The 26,045-nt window shown below is 36.3% G+C and overlaps 1 protein-coding gene across 1 annotated transcript; it reads right to left on the bottom strand.

Annotated features, from left to right (window-relative positions):
* Positions 1-9,275: 9,275 nt before the first annotated feature.
* LOC101981933 (transmembrane serine protease 11B) lies at positions 9,276-19,204 on the bottom strand. Its single transcript, XM_026785021.1, has 9 exons — positions 19,072-19,204; positions 15,140-15,258; positions 14,983-15,050; positions 13,414-13,574; positions 12,733-12,771; positions 12,092-12,266; positions 10,861-11,120; positions 10,289-10,431; positions 9,276-9,437 (listed from the first exon to the last, which is right to left on the bottom strand). The coding sequence occupies exons 1-9, from the start codon at positions 19,202-19,204 to the stop codon at positions 9,276-9,278; spliced, it is 1,260 nt and encodes a 419-aa protein (XP_026640822.1).
* Between the last annotated feature and the right edge of the window lie 6,841 nt (positions 19,205-26,045).

Raw genomic sequence — 26,045 nt, 5'->3', positions numbered from 1 at the left:
TATATATATATATATAAAACAGGATGGCCTTAAACACACAATCCTCCTAACTCAACAATGATTATACATAGATCAGGTTAGAATAGGGGAGAGAATTTGGGGTAAATTATGTACGACTAGAGATAAGAAGATTTGTCAGTTAAAATATAACATTCCCAACTGGATTTGAATTTAGGTAACTAGATTTTAGTTCTAGTCCCATGCAATATTTCTCATACCCCATCTCGCTAACTATAATGTCCAAATTTGAAACCAGACACTTATTTTTAAAGATATTTAGGGAAGAAATAAGTGAACTTCTTAGTGTAATTCAAGTTTACCTGAATGTTACATATTTTTACTTGAAAAATCTTGAGAGTTTACTCCAGAGTGTGTGGTTTGCCTATGAGTCTACTTTTCCATATGTGTATTAATGTTAGTCCATGTTTATGTTCACATGTGCATGCCTGATGGCGGGTATAGAAGGGAGAAGAGTGGGACTAGATGACTTGGAGACTGGGTAGTAGAAATAAGAAAAGTTGTATACCTTATGTTTCCAAAAATAAATACATAGACATTTTTAATGTTATTACATAAAAATTTACAATTACAAATATTACAATGTTATTACATAAGTTTTACTTTTAAAGTGTTGATATAATGACTCAAACTGCAATCCCAGCCATTGGTAGGCTGAGGCAAGAAAATCTTTAGCCAAGGTCAGCTTGGGCTCCATAGCAAGAAGCTATCTCAATGATGTATATTTGAGAAAAAGAAAATCCACAGTCACACAGTAAAGATAATCACTGTTTAAGCTTGCAAATTTAAACGACTTCTTTACTCTTCATACCCCAAATATAAAATAAATAAATAAAATTTAAACCATATAATGTTGGGAGTATCCACCACAGAAGACCACTCAGACATGGGTTCAAGCCAATAGAAAGTCTTTATCTGCTGGCAGGCAACTACACTTGGTGTTTGGAACCCAAGTGTAGTAACAAACCTTTCGTGGGGTGGGTGTTAAGCCCAAAAAGACATCCTTGGTTAACATACCTCAGATAGCAAGAACAGTTAGCCAAAAACAAAATTACAGAAGCTAAAAACCAAAGTTAGTAATTTCAGAGACTTTCTCAGAAGTATAGACTTGGAATGGTTAAGTTACTTTGGTAGGTGTTGCTGCCTATGAGCAGGGTTCTAAGGCATGAATGATACTTTAGTCATGGCATCAGTTGTGATAGGGTCTCAGGGCCTAATGGATCTGGGGACTGGTTACAATTAAGGTAGCACCTCTGGAAGACTTAATACAGCCAAGTAATTCACATGGTTTATGTAGATGAGCACGTTAGATCTTTGTTGAGAACTCTATAGGTAGGAATACAGATTATTTTCATGAAACATTACTAGGATCATCAAGCAATCAGTGCTCCAGCTGGGATTCTGATATGGGGAGTAACTGATGCTCAACCATAGATGAGTTATCTATATCAACCTCATCTTATTCAAGACAAGGGGACTATCATGGAAGAGAGGACATAAAGAATGTAATAGCTGCAGAATAGGGGGGAAGGGACTATTAAACACTGTCTTCTTGACAGTACACGTGCTCAGCACTAACTGGATTCAGTGGACTAGTAACCATAACATATTTTTAAAAAGAACATAAAGAATTTGGGAAGGAGACAGCTTAATGGATCCTGGGATGAGTAAGAGGGAGGTGGTGGAGGATGATTAAAATAATTTGTACTCATGTATAGAATTGTCAATGAATAAATGGTGATTTCGTTTACATTTTATGATTTTTAAGATTTATTTTTATTACTTTAAAAATATTTATTCTTTAAGTTTTCATGAAATCTATTTTGATCATGTATCTCCTCCCTCAACTTCTCCCAGACCCTCTCTATGTTCCTACCCACCTTGCCATGTACACAACATCCCTATAACACTCCTCCCTTCCTTCCTTCCCTTCCTCTTGTTCTCATGTCCTGGAATAATCGGTCAATGCAAAACAGGCTCCATGGTTTTTTTTTTTAAAATATTCTTTTTGCTTTATTTGGTTGGGTTATTTTTTGTCTTATTGCTGTTTGCTTGTATGTTGATCTTTTGTTAGAGACAATTTTATTTTTAAAAGCTAAGGAAATAAAGTCTGAACTTCAATTATCATATATCAGTATCAATTCATTTGCAAGGATTCACCCTAGGAGGTATTATAAACATCAGTCAGCACATTTACTGAACATCCTGTTGGCTGACACAATTTCTCAAGTTTGGTTTTTTATTAACTGTTGCATTTTTGAGGAATAAGTACTGGTCAAGTATTTCTTAGACTGTCTCTCGGGATTCCCTGCTGTTATCTTCTGTATTGAACTAGACTAGAAAGTCTTGCTGAGTCACACTAATGGAAGCCAATTCTGTATATTCCTTAGATTCTTGAGGATGACTTTCCTTTCTGTAGGGTGCTCCTCATTGTATGTCAGAGGATTGCTTGGTATCCACCACTGATGTGGGAGTCCCCTCTGTATGCTATGAATATGTTTTATTACCACTGGTTATTAAAGAAACTGTTTCTCTCTGTTGTAAAAGGAGCGGGCTGCATTCCCGGCACCCAGCTAGCTTAGCCACAGAATTAACCTCACAGAAATTGTATTAATTAAAACACTGCCTGGCCCATTAGTTCTAACCTCTTATTGGCTAACTCTTACATATTTGTTTAACCCATCTCCATTAATGTGTATCACCACTTGACTGTGGCTTACCAGCATGAGTCTAACCAGCATCCATCTAGGAGAGGAGAGCCATGGCGTCTGCCACACTGCCTTCTTCCTCCCAGAATTCTGTTCTGTCTACCACGCCCATCAAAAGCCAAGGCAGGTTTCTTTATTCAACCAATGGAAGCAACACATAGAAAGAAGATCCTCCTACACCATCTCTCAATGGCTTAGTAGAGTAAAGCCAAACATAAAATCCACATAGAGATACAGAAGAAAGTAGGTGAGTCCAGGAGGTACCATATAGCTGCTAAAGGAGACAGATGCTTCAGAACCTTACTGGTAGGCCACAGCCTCATGGTGATACATAGATTGATAGAAATGGGTTAAGTTAAAATGTAAGAGCTATCTAGGAAGACATATAAGCTATTGGTTGAACAGTGTTGTAATTAATATAGTTTCTGTGTGATTATTTGGGTCATGGCAGCTGGGATACGAACAAGCAGTCTCTGTCTAGGATAAACCATTAAGCTTGAGTTTCAGATGCTGGAACAGTGCTTGCTGATGCCTTAATAGTGGTAGGCCTGCTTTCTTGGTACTCTATCAGCTTGACCAAACAGCTCTATTGAGTTGCTGCTCTTGGGCCATCATGATGTTCTCAAGCAAGACCTGAGTATGTTGTCTCATTCATTCTGTTGCAACTCTCACAACCCATCTGAAGTTTTCCTGCTGCCCCTGAGATACTGCAGACTCATTGGCTTGTCCAGCTAGGCCTGGGAAGCTGCAGACTCTGCATGGATAGGTGCTAAGTCTCACTGACCTTCATTCATCCAAGAGCTTGCTCCATGCAGCATGCTTGACACTGTGGTTGATTTCTCTGTTGAAGGTCTGGCTTCCTCATAGCTGCTACATGGACCTATTGGAGCAAACCTGAACTATGTCATAGTTGGTGTACCATGAGATGATTTTTTTTTCTAATTACAGAAGGAAGAAGATAAATGTGTCTGCCTCTTTCTCCCTGATCAGACTTTTCAGAAACAGTATCTCTTATAGTCTCCAAAGAAAACCCAATACCTTGATGTCAAGGTCCAGTGAAGTTGGTGATATAACCCTTGTATATACTTTTTAATCCCCGATTTTCCTGCTCTCCTTTCTCAGTCTTTCCCGAGAATTGCATAGCTAATAAAATGAGAGGGCTTCTTTCACTTTTTAAAAAATTTTCTTTCCTTCTCTTACTAAGACATCCAGCAGAAGATGGTTGTGATCTGAATATTCACTAGCCTCAGGGTCCATTTTTAGAGTCAAAAAGATGTTCATCATATTAAAAACAATTTGCAACATCTCCAAATTATGGTATATAAATCTTTTTAGACTGATAGTTAATTGTTAAAAGGCAGAAGAAAATAAAAATGAAGCAGAATTCTGAGCTACAAGAGAGAAGAGCTTGTCAGGTCAGTTTCCTTTCTAAATTTACTTTTATACATGAAATAATCTGCAAACCCTATTTTTGGAAATCAAGAGAAGTCTTTGTGATGGCTGACAAACAGAAGAATTCTGTTTCTGAAGGACTGCACTCCTTAAGAGTTTTGTTGTTCATTAACTGAGTTAACCTGGAAAATATGGAATGGAAAGTGACTTTCTATAGCTCCCCATTGGACAAAATCCTCATATGTCTATAAACCTTTGAAAATGTTTAAAATCTAAGCCCGTGTTCTCCCAGGGAAGTTATCACAAGGATAATCCCTTGTGATACTAGAATACAATTAAATGTCTCAGTGGTTAGAGTACTTCCTCTTCTTCCAGAGGATCTGAGTTCAATTCCTGATAGCTCATAGCCTCTGTAACTCCAGGCCCAGGGAATCTGATGCTCTCTTCTGACTTCCATGGTCACTGGCATACATGTGGCATGTAGGCATAAATGCAGGCAAAGCACCATGCACATTAAATAAGCAAGTAAATAAATAAATTTAAAAAGAATACAAGTTCACTACCTGATGCTCTGTTTATCACAGAACAGGACACCGTGTTGGGGGGGGGGCTAGAAATATCTTTAATAAAAGATAGACTTTGATTTAACTGATAAGAATGTTCATAAAACATTTTGGTTCACAGTTCCTGTTTAAAGAAATGAAGATCAGAAAGAAAATTTTCCCTCTGACTGTTTAGCTCTTTGGTGTGACTTCTCTTCACTATCACAGTTTTCAAGTTTAGAACAGAAGTTTGATACAGAAGTTTGATATTCCTAGAGAAGACCTGAATCCTGACAATTGGGTTGCAGCGCCCTCTGGTGTAGGAAACGATGAAGCTTGGATATGTTCAGCTTGTACAAGAAAAAGATAGACGGCTGATGCCTGAAGCCTGGAGCCAGAATAATTAAAGGTTTAATGTTTAAACAAACATGATACTGTACATGTAAATAGAACCCAAACTAACACATTTATTTGTATATCACTTATCTTTTTATAATTTAATATACAATCTATCTTATAAAAACTCAATTAATACCAATTTCACTAATATATTTGTAGAAAGCAAGAAATACTAACAGGTCTGTCATACACTAACATTTAAAGAGATTCGTTTACACTTTTACAGTCTTCTGTCTTGCTGTGGAATAAAAGAGTTTTTCCCAGATCATTTAATACAAAAAAAAAATATGTTCAAACATGTTTCATGAGTGATTCCATCCACATGACCCAGTCAGTATGGATGGTTCATCATCTTCAGGAACAGCACTTGTTAGCTGAACTGTGGCTTAAGAAGTGTGCCGTTTACTCATATCATTGTATATCAAAGACTTTTTGCTATAAAGTAACCATCCTCATTGTGGAAAATACAGCAGCCTGAAGAAAATAATTAATAGCTTGATAAAAATCATTAATAATAATATCACTAGGATAAGCTTCAAAATAAACTTCATTAAAAAATAAACTGTTTCTTCCCTTCTAGTTTAACTCACATTTATATACAGGAGAGTCATGCTAAAGGGCAAAGCTGTAGCTTTTTTATTGAAATAATGGCACAAATATAAAAATAGCTGTATGCTTCTCCTTTTGACATATTACTTCTCCCTTCTCTTTCTTACTTACTTTAGTAAAGTACTAATACTAGACACTGACCATCGTCCCCCAGTGAAATCCATTTTAGATTTATTTGTTCTGGAAATGTGCTGTGATTCTCATGACTTATCATCTTCGTTAGTTCCCAGAGCTCCCTACTGTTTATTATGTGGATACATTTTGTTCTTTCCACACTTGAAATATGTGGAAAGTGCCAGGGATTTGTCCAAAGGAACTAGGTTAGATCTAAGAAAAGGGACTTTTCAAACATCCATAATCCCTGTGGTATTTCTCAGTCCTGTTTAAATGAACTTTTAAATGTTTTTCATTTTTAATATTCAGTTTACTGTCAATAGATAGGTTTTTTTAAAAAAAAACTTAAAAGAAACATTGTTTTTCTTTTTTTTAATTGATTTTTATTGAGCTCTACATTTTTCTCTGATCCCCTCCCTGCTTTTCCCCTCCCCCCTTCAACCCTCCCCCAAGGTCCCCATGCTCCCAATTTACTCAAGAGATCTTGTCTTTTACTACTTCCCATGTAGATTAGATCTATGTAAATCTCTCTTAGCGTCCTCATAATCCCAGAGAATTTAGAAACATTGTTTTTCCAAGATCCTTGAGATGATCAGCCAGTTTGAATGTATCAAGGCATTCTGAGAAAATAACATTTCAGAACAACAGTGAGATGGCTACCTTTAATCATTAACTTAAACACCACCTAGAATCCTCTGAACAGAGTTTCAGTGAAGGATTGTGGGAAAGTCAGGCAGGAACTTCAAACAGCTGTTCACATCACATCCACAGTCAAGAGCGCAGAAAAATGAATAAATATGTGCTAACTTGCTTACCTATACCCCTTGTGTTTATTTATTTCTACATAGTTTGTGACTCCTTGCTTAGGGAATGGTGCTACCTACAGTGGCCTGACTCTTCCCACACAAACTAATTTATGATTCCACAGAAATGGGGCATTTCCATGTGGACACAGACGATAAAGATACAATGTTTCTTTAAAGGCATGGGGGGTGGTGTTGGTGTCATTTCCCAGTATAGATTTCTTGACAGTATTAGGCATTACCCAAAGCTATAAGAAACTTTCACTCTTTTAAGAAATCAAGTAAGCAAACAAACAGACAAAAATAAAAAATCAGACCAAAACAAAAAAATACACAAAAGGTGTGAACTGTTCAACATTCTTGTAAGAGCTGCTTCCTTACCAGGATTCTGTGACTGATTGGCATAGGACAAGATGGGCATTATTTTGTACCTTTGGGGAAGATTTTACCTGCAAAGTTATGGCAACAACTTCCTTTATAGACAGAGCGCTAACTGGGATAGGGTCTTTAGAACTGCTCCTTGAAACACAGCCATAACTCAACAGTTCTTAAACATTGTTGTTTAATTTACTGTTATGATGACAGTGAATAATAGGATGTGGTTATAATTATGACATACACTAAATATCAAGATAACCATTTGAAAATTTATATGCCAAAGCTACTTTAAGAGACCTGGTCTTTGAACAGTTTAAGGAACTGGAATTATGTATGACATATGAGAATGAAAATTACCACTTAAAAGTAAATTTATATCCTGGGTGTGATGGCACACACCTGCAATCCTGTACTGAAAAAAAATATGCACATTCATAAAACCACCATTTAGGATTTAAAAAAATCAGTAAAATACTTTCTCTTATAGGATCAGGAATATACAGCATAGTGGAAGCACTTGCTTAGCCAGTATTTCAACAAGAAAGAAAGGAAGGAAGGAAAGAAGGAAGGAAGGAAGGAAGGAAGGAAGGAAGAAAGGAAGGAAGGAAGGAAAAGAAAAAGGGAAGAAAGGAGGGAGGGAGGGAGGGAGAAGAGTTTTTCTCTTCTAAATCCAGTCTAAGTTCTGAATCTTAAGTGAAATTTTAAAACCTTGTAAAAATCACTCTTTAGAATTGACTAAGAAATACTTGAATGCCTGAAATGTATTTAGAATGTTAAATCTGATTAACCCCATTGGGAAGAGTAGCTCTCTGGGATCAACAGCTCTGGAGATAAGCCTGAAGCAGTCTTTAGTGTTCATATGTCCTGGAATCTGAGGCTTTGACACCCGCCTCTGCAGCTTTTTAAAGAGTCCCTCCTAGGGTAATGTGCTCACCTTCAAGTGGGACTAGAAACACAGCCCTCCCTCACTTCCACAAGAGGAAAGATAAACTAGTCTACTTAATAACAGAACTACTAAGTAAACGCACACTCAAGTGAACTGTTAATGAATAAAAAGTCCTCATTTTCATTTGTTTTAATTAGGATATGCCATACATTTTTATTGACTTTGGATTGTTTAAAAAATATATTACACATAGAGAATTTCCCCCAGAAATTTGTTATCTATGCTGAAGAATTTCTGTACTTAATATCTGTAACTTAAAATGTGCTTTTTCTCTCTGGTTTTATTGGTGATGAAATACTCACAAAGATAGTGGTGAATGCCTCAGTAAAAAGAGGCTGTAATTCAATACCTTCTTTGCAGACTAGGTAAGGTCATAACCACAGCCTTCCACAAAACTCTGACATGAAAGTAGATCCAGCATTTTCCAACCCAATCTTTGGGAGACACTGGTCTCTCGTTATGCAGTCTGATAAATCACCAGTCAAAGACATGCTCCCATAGTTCTACAAGTCCACATGATAAACCAATGTCATGGTGAAATAGCGGTAATGTAGGCTGACAAGCCAAGAAACAGAAAGCATTTTAACAGTATATAGGTGGGAGTACTTTTTGACTAACAGCTTCCCAGACCAAAAAACTCAAGATTTCTTATTTTGTTTTGTTGAGTTTTCTTAAAAGTTTATAAATATTCCCTTAGGGCTACAACTCTTTCAGAATAGCCATTATACACATTTAAAGAGCACTAGAAACATTAGATGATGGTGGCTCCATGGTTAAGAGCCCTGGCTGCTGTTGTAGATGACCAGGGTTCAATTCCAAGCACCCGCAGGATGACTCACAAAAATCTGTAACTCCAGTCCCAGAGGATACAGCACCCACTTCTGACCTCTAGGCATGCATTCAGTACAGGGAGAAACATCCATACACATTAAATAATAATGTTTGAAAGAGAGCTGAAAGTTTGCTCAGGGATTAAGCACCTGCCATGGAAGCCTAAGGGCAGGAATTGGCACCCCCAGGATGCACATAAATACCTGGTAAGCATAGACACATATCTGTACTTCCATCCCCGGAATACCAAGGCAGGGATCCCACAAGCAACCTCACTAGTAAGACAGAGTATATCTAACAGCTCTTGGTTTGACCAACAGCCTGTCTCACTGAATATGGTGAAATTATTAGGATGGTTCTTAATATCAACTTGAGTACACATACATGAGTGTGTACATGAATACATGAGCACAGATACTCATGTACACACATGCAAATACACAAAATGGAAAAAAATAAAGAAATGAACGTTAAATAATAGTCACAAGTATCAGGTAACAACGCTCTGCATTCAGTAGTAGTAGCTGATTTCCTACTAGATACCAGTCTTGGAGGCAATCCAGTCACGGTAGGCAGTCACTTTCGTATAGACCCCTGGCTTGTTGATTCTGCCACATTCATGTCCCCAGCTCACTATCCCAACAAGGTACCAAATATCTCGAGAATTGGGGTGAACTAGTGGTCCTCCAGAGTCACCCTAAATAAAGCAAAGAACATCTATTATTTTTCCAGCTTCATCTCAGACAGTTTAGCTATACACAACTATGTTCTGGATGAAGTGTGAATTACTGATGCATCATCAAGATCATGGAGAGGCATGTGATATAAATCCCTATACACCCTTTACCTCAATTAATACTGATCAATTATTCTCTGATTTACTTTTGTGAATACAAGAATTTAAAAGTAGGATCTGAGTAGTTACAAACTAGTTCTGGAGAAATGTTTTAGGGAATTCATTTGAATATGCTTGAAATTCAAAGTTTTGTATCTGAAAAAAAAAACACGGCTCTAGCCATGAGGGAGATAAGAAAATAAGAGTAATTTGGGGATGACCTGACAATATTTATATATCTCTGAGACTTGTTTTTTTCTGATCTGTGGTGAAGAGGATGTATTGTGATTTAGGACAACCAAAATTGTGCACAATTCTACCACCTAGTAGCTGTTTGATAATATAAGGTATTTAATGTCCCTCTCCCTCTATTTCCTGAAAATATAAGGTACTTAATGTCCCTCTACCTCTATCTCCTTATCTATGAAATGAGAATAACAATTCTTACATTATACAGTTACGGTGAGAATTAAATTAATATTTGTGAAGGACTTAGGACAGAACTCAACCCGGAGAAAATCTATCACCAGTGTTTATTGTATACTTATAAACTTGTGCTGTGTATAGGAAGCCATCACTTTAGATGGTCACCAACAGAGCTATCAAAGCACTACTAAATGAAGAACGGAATGATCTCCGTAATGATGCTCTTCAGAACATGATAGCAGTTGTTTATACATTACGTTGTCCTTGTTAATAATTTCCAGTCTTACCTGGCAAGCGTCGATATTGCCTTCCATGTAACCAGCACAGAGCATTGTGTTCTCTATCCTGCCATTGTAAGCTTCTTCAGCATTGCAAGTGTTTGTGTCAATAATTTTAACAGATGCTTTCTGAAGTAGCAATGGGGATTCACCTAAAGGAAGCCAGCATGGTCAACATGGTCAGCAAACAGGTGCCAAAGACCTGACCAGCCTGGAAACTTGCCTTTTGTTAGGATAAACACACGTGTGCACTCACACACACTCACACTTTTCTCTCTCAAACTAACAAAAAATATTCAAAATATTCACTACAAACACCTTTCAACTGTTGTCAATTTTTTCCTTCTTACATCATTGGTCCAGAAACGTTTCTATAGGACAGAGAGTTTCTACTCCTAAAGTGGTCGCCTTTGAATGTTTCAAACCAAAGCGGCCTGTAAAATCCTGTGTAATATTCCCTGAGAGACGGCCTGAAGGGATTGTGCACCCAGAGATAAAAGGTTGCCTAACACGCTGTGCTTAGATTGTTACATGCTCACATTGCCCCTATATCTTAGGCTGTGTGCTGCCATTGGACTCACCGTTGTGCGAAAGTGCTCCCCAGCCGGTAACAACGACCCCTTCCCCCGGTGGGAAAATCTGCGTGGCTTCCGGAAGGCAAACCCGATGTACATCGTTCTTGAATACGACGTTCTCAGTGAGCACAACAACTGCAATATCATCATGATGCTCCCCCTTCACATAGTTTTCGTGGATAATAACTTCTTGAACATGATGCTGCATGTAGGGAGGAGTCACTTTAGTGCCAAAGCTAACGGTTAGGTTTTCTGGATTTTTTGTTCTAAGGAAAAAAAGGACACATATTTTGCATTTATTTTTAAATGTATATATTTTTAAATCACATAAATACATAGTTGAAATTTTATATATTCAATTTGTTTTTATGGCATTAATATTTCCTTACATGATAGCCCATTGCGATGATGCAGGCTCATTTTTTTTCGTTTTTTTTTATTTGTTTTGATGTGTATGAATATTTTGCTTATATGTATGTCTGTGTACCACAAACATACCTGGAAACCTTGAAGATGAGAAGAGGTTATTGGATCCCCTGCAAATGTAGCTATGGGCAATTGGGAGTGACCTGTGGGTGCAACTCAGGTCCTCAGCAAGTATTCTTAACTGTTGATCCACCTCTCAAGCCCCATATAATCTGATTTTTTTTTTAAATTCATTTTTAAAACTTCTTGCTTGAATCTCTCCACAGCACACTAGATATGGGGATATAGTCCTAGCCTTAAATAAGCTTAAATTAAATGCAAGTTGTACATACACACAAGTAATTATAAATGCTTAATATTTATGCCCATAATAAATGAGATCAATAAAATGGGGAATATAAATCTGCGTGATTAAGAGGAAGGAAATTTCTAGTATTAGAGAAAATATCATTTTAGACTCAATCATATTTGCCTAAATGACCAAAAGACTTGAGTAGCTATGTGATGTGTAGAGGGAGAAAAGAGATACGATGTGATATTTTAGCAACTGCACGTGGTTTGGGATCTGAAGTGTATAAAGTGATGAGAAATAAGTCTCATGAAAGAAAATAAAGTTGAATGGCATAAAAATCCATAAGAATATGATGACTCTTCCTAATTTTACTGGTAAAAGTAGGTAAAAATGAGTTAGGCGTACCTGCAATCTGTTTTTCAAACCTGGACACCAGTGAGGATCGAAGACAATTTGCCTAAGATAAGGACTGTCGGGATTTTGGGGTTTCCCCAACATTAGAGAACACCACGAACTTACTTTTGAAGGCAGTGAGCTGCTGTCAGCAGGAACCTTGCACCAATCAGTGATGCCCCACAGTAGTGTCTGCCATTCACTCTGAGACTCGCTTGCCATGGCCATTCTCCTTTCTGAGCAGTGGAGCCTCCCTTGATCCTGTCGTAGGTTGCTGACATTCTTGGTCGTCTCCCACAGCCTTCGGAAGAAATTGGTTTGGTTTCATTGAAGACAGGAAGATATTAATTTGATGACAATGCAGAAGGTGAGCTGGGTTTTCAGCTGTTCTGGTTTGCTTATATGTGATACTGTCACCATCCAGCACAGGATAGGAATAGAATCCTCCACCCAGGAATCACCAGCAGCCCCGGGAGTCTAACATAGTGACACTAACCCTTGGAGAATACATAAGTTATGGAAGGCAAGGTCATGGTTAATTTTGGGGCCTACTGCTGCCTAGATGAATTTACATTTACAAGCTGGGTGATTCCAGGCAATCTTTGTGCTTCAATACCATCATCTCGAAGATAAAATTGCAATCATACCCCACTCTAGTAGTGTTCTTAAGATTTAGTAAGTTATTATTACATGCAAGATACTGTTGTGGTCTGTTGTAATGTTGATTTGATTACCTCATATTTAACCAGAAAGGGATTTGAACTTACGGTTGTTGATAATCTTTTCAGCATCAACCTTATTGATTTCTGAAACAGAGCAAAAAGTCCGCAGTAAATTTAAATTGGGCAATGGAGATAGCATGTTCTACAGACCAGAGGGATCTAGCAGTACTTTAGCATCCAGAACAAAGTATCATAGATATGAAAGAATTAGCTTATTGAAATTTTTGTTACATTTGAATGCATTATATTTAAGTACCATCTTCATAATTTCATTTGGGAAATTATATTTTCATTAACTGGAGCTATAGTCTGTATTATCCAATGCCAAAAATTGGGACTATTTTCTCTTGCAAAAAGAGTAAGTTCCATAAGTGAATCTGATTCATGTCAGTATATAAATACAACTTCTAAAATTAAACAAGTATTCGAATTATAAATCTAATGTTAATTTTCATACATCAAGAAAATAAAAAAAAACACCATCACTCAAAATGTTTGCTAAGTGTATTAGTATCTACTGTAGAACAAAAAGCCAACCCTCCTTGTTCTAAGCAACTACAAATTGTAGCATTACTGGGAAATGAATGAAAGAATGAAAATCGCTCTAATTTAAGATGGCATGCCTTTAAAATTACACTAAAGATCAACTTTGTAGTTGGTGTTTACGGTATATCCTAGGCACAAGATGATACAGTGACACTGCTCTCATCCAATAGATCAGCATACCCATGAGCTTCAGAGACCCTGGATCTGTAGTCAAGGATCCTGATTGGTTCTCTAGCATCTGACGTAATATGCTTTCGATTCTCCTTCTTGTGTTTTCCTTGTTTGACCTGGGGTCCTTGAACACCAGCCATATGTTTGCTGTCACGCTGTTGCTGTCAGGACTGGAAAGAATTTAAAGCTTTCATACAGTGTTAAAACCAACACCTCCCCCTCTAATCTTTCCAATCTTGATTTTTGCCCCCTCTTTATGGGTTGGTGCAGTCACATCACTTCAGGTGAAGTTTTCAGCCTGCCACATACCTACATTTGTGTCCACTCAATAGATACAGCTATGCTATGCATTTTGGTGACTTGCAATTTTATATATCTTTCAGAAACATGACTAGCCTAAGATACCAAGGAAAGATGATCACAGAACTGAGATTTATCTATGTACTCATCAATCATTTATCGAGCGATTGCTATAAATGCGCAACTCTGCTGAATTCCATTGAGTGATGACTAAAGAACAGTTCCTACACTCAAGGAATTTTTCTGACTTTTATGATAGAAAAGGCATATGTGGAGAGGCCTGTAAGAACTGATGCAGAAACAGTAAGGTTTATCTTAGCCATGGATACCTAGAGGAAATACATGTGATTTTTACTTGAAGGATTAAAGAAACATTCATGAAAGAATTGATGTAAAACTGGACATTGAAGTACTTTTATTTCTATTTCATCATCAAACTGAACTTTTCATCAAGCAGATATGAGGAGCTCTATATCACAGACTAACCACGAAAAATGATATTAACAAGTATGTATTGATTAGTGCAATGTCACAGATACTTGTTGTTACATTTATTGTTGCATATTTTGTCATCTCTATTACTTTACATTAAAGCTATTATTAAGAAGACAATAAAGTTATTACCATTGATATTTCATTAGACAGAGAGGTTAACATGGTAATGTGACTCTCTTAAGGCTTTGGGACTATTCAGTTATAAAATCCGGGCACAGGTTGTCCAGTGCCTGTTCCAGTGCTACTCTTGGCTATTCTAAGCCCATGTGTAGGGAACACTGCATTTTTTAATGGTGTGTGCAAGCCTTTTGTGACATCAAAGCCTGATATAGTGTGATTTCTTCTTCCCCACAAAAGAAGAGCCCTAAGAACACTTAAAGCAATGTTTGACTGGTTTTCAGGTAGAAAGACTTGAAAATGAAGAATTATAAAATCTATATTTCTGATACTCATTAATAAAACCAACAATTTTGGATCAAACATTTGACTTAGAGGCCAGCTAATGGTTTGTTTGATACAAATACTTAGGAAATGAGAAGGATAAGCCTAATGTAATTTAAACATCAATGTATTCCCTTAAACCTAATAACCTCAACCATATAAGCTCAATGTTTGCATTGGTTTTATATTTAACAGTTATGCCAATAGGTGTGTTGATACTTATCATTGTTGGCAATAACTGTGACATATCAAAAGATTTTAGATTCTTTTTATCTGGAGCTCTTGAAGTATAATATTATGATGGCTTTATCTCTTTTCTGATGATTAATGATAGTTACTTACATCAATGTGATTATCTGAGAGTTGATATATTGTCTGTAAATGTTAGAATTTTGAAAGGCATCAACCATCTGTTCAGAAAAACATAGAGTTAAACATCAAATTCCAATACTATGTTTATACTTCAAACATTTATCAAATACAAGAAAATCTAGCTTACTTTAGTCTCGAGGATTTTACTGAGGTAGTTACTTTCTGGTGATGTCTCCCGCTCATAATTTCTGTCATATGGAATATTCAGCACTTTAAAGCTACCTCGATAGTAGTAGATCTTGTTTTCTGTGAGATAAAAATGATCCAAGGAGTATTTAAATTAAAAGTACTTCAAATCAAGACACAGATTGAATAGCAGGATGCATTGTGTTCATTAGATACTGAGAGCCCTTTTGTGAATATTTCTGGCACAACTAAGTAGTTAAAATATTTATTGTAGAAAGTGTTTTTTTAAAACAGTAATACAAAGCAGATAGATAGATGTAGATAGATAGATGGATGATAGATAAAATATAAAGAAGAATAAATTTTGTATTATTTGTGTCTGCATGCACACATGAATGATTTGTGTGTGTGATGTACGTGTGTGCATGTTTCTGTCTGTGAGTTGGGACATAGAAGTGCCCCTGCATATGTGCGAAAGTCAGAGGACAACCTCAGATATCTTACTTCTATGTTGTCTGAGACAGGGTCTTTCTTGCTTGCTACTGTGTATGCCTAGCTACCCGACCTGCAAGGTTCCCAGGATTCTTTTGTATCCACCTCCCATCTTTCCATATGAGTACTGTAATTACAGATGTGTACTACTGGATCTGGCTTTCTTCACATTCTGGAGTCTGAACCCCAGTACTCATAATGGGAGGCAAGTTTCTTACCCACTGGGAAATCCCCCCAGCCCTAGGAGACCATCTTAATAGAAACAAAAAGAAGTATATACAATAATTGCTTCTGTTTAGAGTCATTAGTTGTCAGATTATAGATTTTTAACATTACCATTCATTAAGTATTACTACCAGACGGTATTACGGAAAAATGTTAAGAAGCACACTAATTTTTCAAAATAAATATAGTTTTACTGTAATTATATAATTTGCATAATGTTATAAATCTATTAAGAAGAGCCAACAATAAAAACTCAATCATCTGAATTGAAGGCCTATAACCAATAGGTCATATTCCCTTCATCAATTTTCATAGATACCAATCTAATGGATATACATCCTATCTTATATATTATATAGATAAAGTCAAAAAGACATTTGCTATTTTAAAAAAGACAATCCCCAGTAAGAATGGTAAAGAGCAACAAAATATCTGACAGCAAATGCTGGTGAAGCTGTAAAGGAAAATGAATCCCCATTTCCGTGTTGATGGGGATGCAAATTGGCCCAGCAGCTGTGGAAATCAGTAAGGAAAAGTCTCAAAAAAAATAAAAATAAATCTACCACATGGCCTAAGCTTGACCACTCCTTGGTATATGCCCAAAGGACTCGGCATCCTACTCCACAGGAGCTCGCTCAGCAGTGTCCACCGCTGTATTCACAATAGCTAGGAAATGGAAAAAACCTAACTGACCTCCCCCAGAAGAAAGGATAATGAAAACATGGTCAATATGCACAGTAGCATACTATTCAGCTATCAGTTAAAGAAAATGAGATTGTGAAATGTTCAGATAAAGGGATAGAGCTAGGAAATATATTGAGTGAAGGAGCCCAGACAGATCTAGGAGAACAAAGGTCACATGTTCTCTCTTATCTGCAGTACCTGGGTCCAAGTCTTAAGATACAACACAGTATACAACACAGGCAATTACAGATATCAAACAAGCATATCTATGATGTCCCCATCAAAGAAGTATCTCTTTACAAAAAAATGGAAACCATCACAGAAAACTACAGTTGAGTACAATGAAGAGATCAGCGGACCATGGAGAGGTCAGACTGAATGTATCCATCTATATCAGAGTTTCTGCATCTGTGGCTCAGAGAATATCATGGAATAGGGTATGAAAAGGTTGTAAGGCCCAGAATATCAGAGATTTTGCTATGAAACAGTCTTAGGAATGACCGCATATATTATCTTCACCGGTCTACATCCAATGGAGTCCTAGAGCTGTAAGGAGAAGCAGACATTTGCTTCTATCACTAACCCAGAAGCTGTCTCCAGTTGATAACTACTTGTGAATGAAAATTTAGTTTTCTCCAAGGGAATATCACTGGGGAAACAGCACTCTTAAGGGCAGGCCCATGCCCAAGGGTAGATGGCAAACACAAAATGAACTCAATAGCATCTTTGGACCCTCCTTGTCTCACAGTGTTAAGTCAAGGTTTTGTCTTTTTAATCTTACAGAGCCTTTATATAGATATTGTGACTCCAGTTTCTATGTGTGAGCATGTGTGTCTCTGCATCTATCTATATCTTTTTGCTTTCTTTTTGGCTCTTTCTCTTGTTTATTTTATTTATTTATTTATTTATTTATTTATTTATTTATTTATTGCATTTTACTAGTATTTATTAGATGTCTATTTATTTTAATATAAACAGAATATATTGTATGAAAAATTTATTTGCAATAAAAGGAAAGAAAAATGGCTGCATAAACAAGACTGGAACAATGGCAGTATCCATGGATACATTGATCAAGGTGAAAGTTTATGGATCTCCATCTCTTGGCAGCAAAATAATGACAGTTGGAGAGGGAGAATTAGCCTTTCCAAGGTTAAATCCTTTTGTTGTTTATTCACTACACAAAGGTCAATCCTGAAACCATATACATACCACCAACAAAAATAGACTCAGCAAGTTGTGTTTATATATTTATGTACACACACACACACATACACATACATGTGTATAACAATAATAATCAAAGAAAAGAGGCTATCAAAGTAGGGTACATGGGAAGGGCTAGAGAAAAGCTGACTAGGAAAGGTTGGAAGGTGGAAAGGGAAGGGGTAAAGTTATATAATTCTATTTTAATAAAAAATGTATAATATTTTAATCTATTTAGAAGAATTTCTATATTACCTTTTTAAATAAACAAGTAGCTGAAATGTCAATATCTCTTGAGTTTTCTTCTTCACATGCCATAATACTTTAGTTACAAAGGAACATAAATATACCACATATAGAAAAATTTTTTGCTTGTTTATCAGTCATCTGCTCATCTGTGTCTAAATTTCTATTCATTCTTGTGTCTGTGTGTATGTGAAGTATTTCTGTAGTACAACATTTGAAAATGCTAGAGATGCTTTCTTACAGGATCCAAGGTCCCCTGGTGTGAGAAGTTCTTCTGTATATGTGTTGCTTTTATTGATTAATGAATAAAGAAGCTGCCTTGGCCTGTGATAAGGCAGAGTAGAGCTAAGTGAGGAAAACTAAACTGAATGCTGGGAGAAAGAAGGCAGAGTCTCAGAGATTCCATGCAGCTGCCAGAGGAGAAAAACTCAAACTGCCAGCCGGAAGCTTGCTAGTAGGTCACAAGCCTCACAGTAAAATATAAAATGATGAAAATAAATTGATTCTAGATGTAAGAGCTAGCTAGAAATATGCTTAATCTATTGGCCAAACATTATTGCAAATAATATAGTTTCTGTGTGATTATTTTGTGTTCTGGACAGCTAAGAACAAACAGCTGCTAACTATAAATTGGCACCAACATGGGGCTTGAACCCCCAACCCTGAGATTGAGAGTCTCAATTTGTAGCTTCTACCAATAGTTTAAGCATATTGCTATCTAGCTCTTACATCTAGAATTAACCCATTTCTATTATTCTATATTTTACCAAGAAACTGTGGCCTACTGGCAAGGTTCTGGCTGGTGGCTTGGCAGTTTCCTGGCTTCTCTGTGACTCCGCCTTCTTTTTCCCAGCATTCAGTTTAGTTTTCCCTGCCTAGCTCTACTCTGCCCTATCACAGGCCAAGGCAGCTTCTTTATTCACTAAACAATAAAAGCCGTACATATACAGAAGTTCCTTCTACACCAGTCCCCATTGCTGCTATGGATGGAGATTATTCACGGGTGGCAATTACTTCTTTGTATCTTACAGAAATTGAAATAAAAACAGCAAAAAGAAATTAATACAACTGTATACCAACCTACTGCCAAAAAGTGAACTAAGAGTCCAATCGTTATCCCAAGGACTGCCAGCACGCCAAGCACACCAAGGATGATTACCCACCATGGGAAGGATTTGTGGGAATCTATGACTGGTCTACAAATGAAGGACATGAAAAATATGTCAGAAAACACTCAAATGTTTTAGATCTGTATTACTTTTCTCTTGCCATCTATAAACCCCCATGATCAGGTGCAGAAGTATTAAAAGACATAGGAGAAAAGGGGGAAGGAGATCAGCAAGATGACTCAGTGCTGCTGAGTCCCATGGCTTGAGTTTGATTTCAGAAACCTGTATGGTGGAAGTAAAGAATTCAACTTTACATTTTGTTTTCTAATCTTCTCTTGGAGGAGGCCACTCACTTATGTGTCATGAAATGCATATATAAGACTGCACATACACACATGGACATACACACATACTAAATAAGTAAAATATAATCAAAAAAATTTAAAGAAAAGAGAACATATAGTACTTAGGAAAAAAATACTAGGAGGACATATGTATAACCATAGTTGAAAGAGGAGAAAAGTGACAGATAAGGCCATCCATAATAGAAATTATCAAAATCCATCGGTACGGAACAATGGGAGCCTGAGTGATGATATCAAGAAGGGAAAGAAAATGAAGAATTTGAGAAAGATTACAGATTAAAATATTTGCACAACTTGGAAACTTATTAATAATGGGGGAATATGTTTTAAATGGGAGTAGAAATTACTGTGGGGCAATGGTCTTATACCCTGTAAAGATTTATCACTTGTATAGGTTTAATAAAATGCTGATTGGCCAGTAGACAGGCAGGGAGTATAGATAGGGAGACCAGAACCCAAGAATTCTGAGAAAAGGAAAAGTCAGTCTGCAGTTGTCACCTAGACATAGTGGCTAACACAGACAACAATTATGGGTTAATATGTAAGATATGAAAGTTAATAAGACAGCCTGAGCTAATAGGTCAACCAGTTTATAATTAATGTAAGCCTCTGTGTGTTTCTTTGGAACTGAACAGCTGCTAGACCGGGCATGACAGAAACCTCTGTCAACAGAAAATAAAGCCTAGAGAAGATCATTTGAGGATAAAAATATGTTTTTTAAACAAGGATTATGAAGGACTTACAAATGTCCAGTACACGCCAGATATGTCATGTTGGTGATTAACTAAGAACCACAGCTGTGGATAGGAAGTTAGCAAGCATCCATATGCAGGGAGAATAGAGGTTATGAAACTGGATCAGTGTGAGACTGTTGCACAAAGTTAGAATTTCTCTTTCCAAGGTAAAGTATTTGTTTCCAGTCTAACCATGATTAAGTTATCACAAGCTTTTTATATGTTTTTTGAATTTTCCATTGTGAATGCTTGGTGCCCCTTAAAAGTATACATCTTTAAGAGATGTGCCTGTTTCCTGCCTGACTCAAAACATTGTTGATTTTCAGAGATTACCTCAGCTCACAGGCACTCAGCTCCCCCAAAGTGTTTCTCACTGAAAGGGTTTGTCTCCGTCCACACCCTTTGTTTGTCTGTCTTCCATGAATTTTTACAAATTAGTACTTTTCTAATTATCTCTTAATTAGGGATTCATGTTTATGTTTCTTTTTTGATTAGTTTTGTTTAGAAAGCTGTTCAGAACAGGTCTCTGCACAATATGGAGACATTTAAATTTTTTATCTCATCTTGTCTTTATAACTTAAATTCTGAAAAAAAACATAAAAAATTTACTTCTATTAAATTTTTGCCCAACAAAATTTCTTAGTGTTCATTTAGCCTTTTGTTTGAAAGGAAAAAAATTGAAATAACTCTCTACTCATTGATTTTACCCACTGAAATTATTACAGGATACAGGGCTTTACAGTTTATTTCCTATCCGTATTCTGCCTTGATTATTTTGTATCCACTGTTAAGGTTTTTTTCTGTGTCTAAGTTCTCTTTCACACATAACTCAAGGAAATTACAGACTATAATCTAGCATGACTAATTAAATAAATGCTAACAATAACAAGGCACCATTTCAAGCATTCCAGTGTTAGCCAGTTTCCAATATTCAACCACACACTCTTTCAGAAAATCTTATAAGAGACACTTCAGGATGATATGGAATATAGGATGTATCTTACCATAAGAACTGATGGTATGAACTCATGTCATATTCACAAAGTTCTAAAACAAATTGTTATTGTTTTTTCGTCTAATCTATAACCTATGGATAACTCTCAGAAAATATTGCAAATGATAAAAATTTCTCTACCTGCTGTTCCTTTCACTGCACCACAATTATTTTACCACAGTCCTCAAAGTGGGATTCAACTGAGAAGAAATTCTACCTTGTCAGAATTTTAGGAAGGCAAATGACCACTTACCTATACATAGTGTGCTCATGCAGCAATTGCTGGTGTTGATACAGAGGAAACTTCTGAACTCCGTATGTGTTGATAGTGGTTCTCAGGTAAATGTGCTAGCTATGAGGATACTTGAGATTTTAAGGGAGGGTACAGTTGCAGAATGCCATTAAAGAGAAACTTGTTTAACAGGTGTGGTAACGACTGAGGATCTTCAGCTTCAAGGAAATAACAAAGATTGTCTTTGAGGAGAATATTTAGAATAAAAACAATGGGCATACCTTGGTCATCACAAAGACCCACCCCAAAGCACCAGCACACACTGGTTGGTGAGTCAGTGATGTGACTCAGGAGCTATCCATCCTTTCAGCACAGAAACTCTCCCCAGAGAAACTAGCAAGTCTCTCTGAACATGCTGACAAATGACTCAACTCTAAGTTATCTCGTTTAAGATTAAACAGTCCTATGAGACCATAAATCATTTGAAATGTACTTTAAATTTATAGAGTCTCATAGGAATAGTCAAATACTTTTGTAGGGCTGATATTACAGGTGAGTAGATTTAAAGTAACAAAGCATTTCACTTTTATGATCCTTTGCATAGAAAATGAAGTGAACTAATTAGTCATCTGAGAGTTATTTTGCTAGATGAATGTGTAAGTCTTTGAGTGGCACACTGAGTTCCTATAAATCTTGGGAAGTCATGTAGGTATTTGTAGTATACATATCTTGATTAGTGTGACAATTTTTGATGTCTTAAGGAACATAATTCTCTATCTGCTTATTAATTTAATAAATATTTTACATACTTCCTGGACTTTCATATTGTTCCCAGAAATAGTAATATATCAATGGGTGTGACGAAAGCCCTGTGCTCACACTCTAACGCACTAATGGGAAAGATCAACAAATGTAAAATAGTGAATGTATACTTTAATACGAGATATGTAGCAATGCTAAAAGAAAATAAATAAAATGGATGCTCAAGTAGAAAGTGACAACTGAGATGGGGTGGGGTGATCATTTGTAGAGTATGTCGTAAACAAAAAATGCAGCACGAGGGGGAAAGATGCCATGCGACAAAGCTCACATGGAAGTTTTTTTTTGTTTAATTAAGGAAAAGGGAACATAAAAAAAAGAACAGGAAACTGAGAGAAAGGCAGAGACAGAGAAGCAGACAGAGAAAAGGATAGAGAGGAAAAAATGGGAGGTGGGAGAGAGAGAGAGAGACAGAGGGGGGGGGCTTTTTAAAAAGGAAACATCGTGACTGAGACCCAGTCCCTATCCCCCCAAATACTAAAAAAAAAAAAAAAAGCAAAATTTTAATCAAATAAAGATTTTGTAAAAATATAAATAAATACATTCTCACATCTGGGTAAGATGAGTTAGAATTGAAACATTATCTTCTCAGGGCAGTTCACAGAACTAAACTTTAAAATGATCTGTATAACCACGTTATTATCTATCCTACCATATGTATTCAAATAGAAATACAAGAAGAAACTTATTACAAAATACCTAATAGCAAAATGGAAACAAATTATTCAACAAAGAATGGTCAAATGGATCATTTTACATCAATACAAGGAACATTACTCAGAGTTAAAGGGAATGAGGTTGTAGTGAGTCTTACGAGTTAACACACTCATCCTCCATTCCAAGGTCCCCTTTTGTGTAGCAGAAATGGGGACCCAAAACCTACATATCCCATAACTGCTTACAACTAGGATCTTGGATACAAATTGAATTTCTTCCTTTTTAGATGGAGCAACCAAGAGGCCTTCCTATGTAGCAGTGAGACTGCTATGGTGCTCTAGCAATAGGTCATTGGCATGTGATGTTTCCTGAAGCAATGCACACAACTTGCTTTCCATCTTCCTGGGTCTGAGAAGCAGTTTGCGGACATGAGGAAGCTGTAGTGTTGATGTCATAGTTACTGGATCTTCCCTGCTAAATTCTGCAATAGCTTCCCACAGGTGTTGCTTCTCTACTGCTCTGTGAATCATCCCTGACACTCAGTTCAGAGAACACCTCTAGCCTTTCAAAAAGCAAAGTTCTGCAAATTTTTCAAGTTTTTTTCTGCTTAGTATATCTTTCCTATTTGAACAGACTCCTCTTTCTCTCCCTCTCCCTCTCCTCTGTCTCTTCCTCTTCCTCTTTCCCTCTCTTTCTCTTTTTCTCTCTCTCTGTGTGTAAACTGAATAAATATATTGTGCTTGACATATATATTTTAAATATTGTATATGAAATAATCAAGTAAAATAATATAGCGTGATACCATTAAAGCTTTCTAAAAAGGAAATAATCCTGTCCTTTGCATATCAGTTCTAATATTTATAAAAGTTTTAAAATAAACTATGTGAAAAGATCTGAAAGCTTCTGTCATGTGGAGCTTTCTGTAGAGGACAAGAAAATAGATCTGAATGGGAAAAGATGAATAAAAAAATCATAGTCTGATTTTAATGGGTTCATTTTCTTCATAAGATTAGTCTATTCAAGGATTCCTTGTGCGATATTTTTAAAAATTAAATAAACCTGTTGTATTTTTTAAAGGGTAACCTGATAAATCCAAGTAGAGAAAAAGTTAGAGCTGTAGATGGATATAAATTTTTGGAAAGTCAATGTTAAATTAATATTAACTTAAAAAGTATTTGTCTGTTTTGCAGAACTTTCTAGAAGGAGATGGTCACTTAATGACTGTAGACATAAAAATCAATGAAAACAGAGTAAATAACAGGTTTCATGAATATGCAAGTTAACTTATCAGACATGATATAAGTATTTCAAGACAAAAAATATCAGAGGTATCTCATACAAAGTTCATACTATTTCATTCTTCAGAAATTTTAATGTTCTGTTTGGAACCAGATTATATGCACACACAGCGTAGAAGAGACAAAGAGCAGTCAGCTCTTGTTCATTCATTCAGGTTTTATTCAGGCAGACACAAAATTTATCTGCAGCAAGTCAATCATACATCCTCTAACACAGAAACTAAAAAGAACCCTGAGAAGATCATAGTCTGGGAGAATGCTCCCATGCATTGTTTGATGTCTACAGGAAGTGGGCAATCTGGGGCACCTGCCTGTGGATGTCAAGACATTTCCTAGTATGGTCACATCTGAGCTGTAGTTGCATCATGAGTAGGAAGAGTGAATCAAGCTTTATGGATTTTTAAGTCGTTCTAAAGGATTTAGGTTTTCTTTTTTAGTGGTGTTGAGTTGGAGGTGGTGAGAGGCAGAGCAGGATTCAAAATAGAAAGAAAACATTGAACAGAATTCTGAAATATTCTTTTATAATGTTTTAGGGATAAGTTGAATGGCCAACAGTTTAGGTGGCATGCCACATTTCTTTAAGAGGAAGCCAGGGAATTGATAGTGCCTTAACCATTTTTAAGATTTCTGTAGTGATCATACTTGGTCTGTTCCATGAAATGTTTGGGGAGGGTAATATGAGAACAATCTGCCATTACTCAGTCTAGTAAGTTCTCCATCCTCAGTTTGGGGAATATGATAGATGAATTAAAAAGTATAAATCTAGGCTTTAAATATCTGCGACATTATTTGATGTAATTATTATAAAATATGTATTCTTAGAGCAAATTTTGCTCAATCAACTGTAAGTACTTTCTGTGACAAATTATAAATGATACAATTTTTGAGGCAAAAAACTTAAGAAAGTATATAATAGAATTATTTTCATAATTAATCACAGTTTCTATGTAGAATAGTAAAATATTATTAAAATGTGAGATTTTCTTGCCAACACCTCAGTGACTATAAACTACAAATATAAAATATCTTTGACATCAATATCAAGTGTTCCAAAAGTAGATGCTTCTGAAATGTATTCCTACAACGGACTTAATAAGCTTGAACCACCACAGTAACTAGCAGATAATATGTCGGACATTTAACAACACATCTGGAAAATTTTCCAATAACTACTTTATAATATCAAAAAAATAAAACATTTAGACATTCCTCCTAATTCTTTGAGATTTTCATACGATGTAATTCTGTTATATTAACCTTAAGTCCTTCCAGAACAACCTCATCACCATATGAATGACTAGGTGTCATTTTTTTTTTTTTACTTTATAATCCATTGGATTTAGTTTGTGTTGTGCACATATCTCTGGGTGTGGGAACACCCACTAGAATGTGGCTGCTATCCCAGAAGCCAGATCCTTAAAGAAAACTGACTCTCCAAAAACAACAATTGCTCCCCAGTTAAGGATGGGGGCTCATGAACCCCTTCTCACTCTGTGATAGAGTGCTGATTGTCTTGATCTTGTACAGGTCTTATGCTGGAGACCAGCGCTTTTATGAATTCTTGAGTATAGCAGTCCTATCATGTCCAAATGATGCTGCTTTGTTTAATCTTCCCTGGTCTCTGGCTCTTACAATCTTTCTGGTCCCGTTTCCATGATGGTCCCTGAGCCTTAGGGAAGAAATGTGATGTAGATGTCCCTTTTGTGGTTAAACATTCTGCAGTCAATTATTCTCAACACTTTGAATAATTGTGTGTTTCTGTATTAACCACCATCCACTGCACAAAGAAACTTTTTTGATGGGATTGGAGAGCTATATCAAACTATGAATGGAGAGATATAAATTT

The sequence above is a fragment of the Microtus ochrogaster genome, linkage group LG1, assembly GCF_000317375.1.
Source record: "Microtus ochrogaster isolate Prairie Vole_2 linkage group LG1, MicOch1.0, whole genome shotgun sequence".
Lineage (NCBI taxonomy): Eukaryota > Metazoa > Chordata > Mammalia > Rodentia > Cricetidae > Microtus > Microtus ochrogaster.
This window is presented reverse-complemented; position numbering and strand designations above follow the sequence as displayed.

Bases quoted from the DNA above. Each gene is read 5' to 3' on its own strand.
- LOC101981933 (XM_026785021.1), bottom strand. From the start codon at position 19,204: ATGTCCTTCATTTGTAGACCAGTCATAGATTCCCACAAATCCTTCCCA. The intron at 15,051-15,139 runs GTAAGCTAGATT...TTTTCTGAACAG, and splicing joins GTAAAATCCTCGAGACTAAA to ATGGTTGATGCCTTTCAAAA. The intron at 10,432-10,860 runs GTGAGTCCAATG...GGCTTCCTTTAG, and splicing joins GGGAGCACTTTCGCACAACG to GTGAATCCCCATTGCTACTT.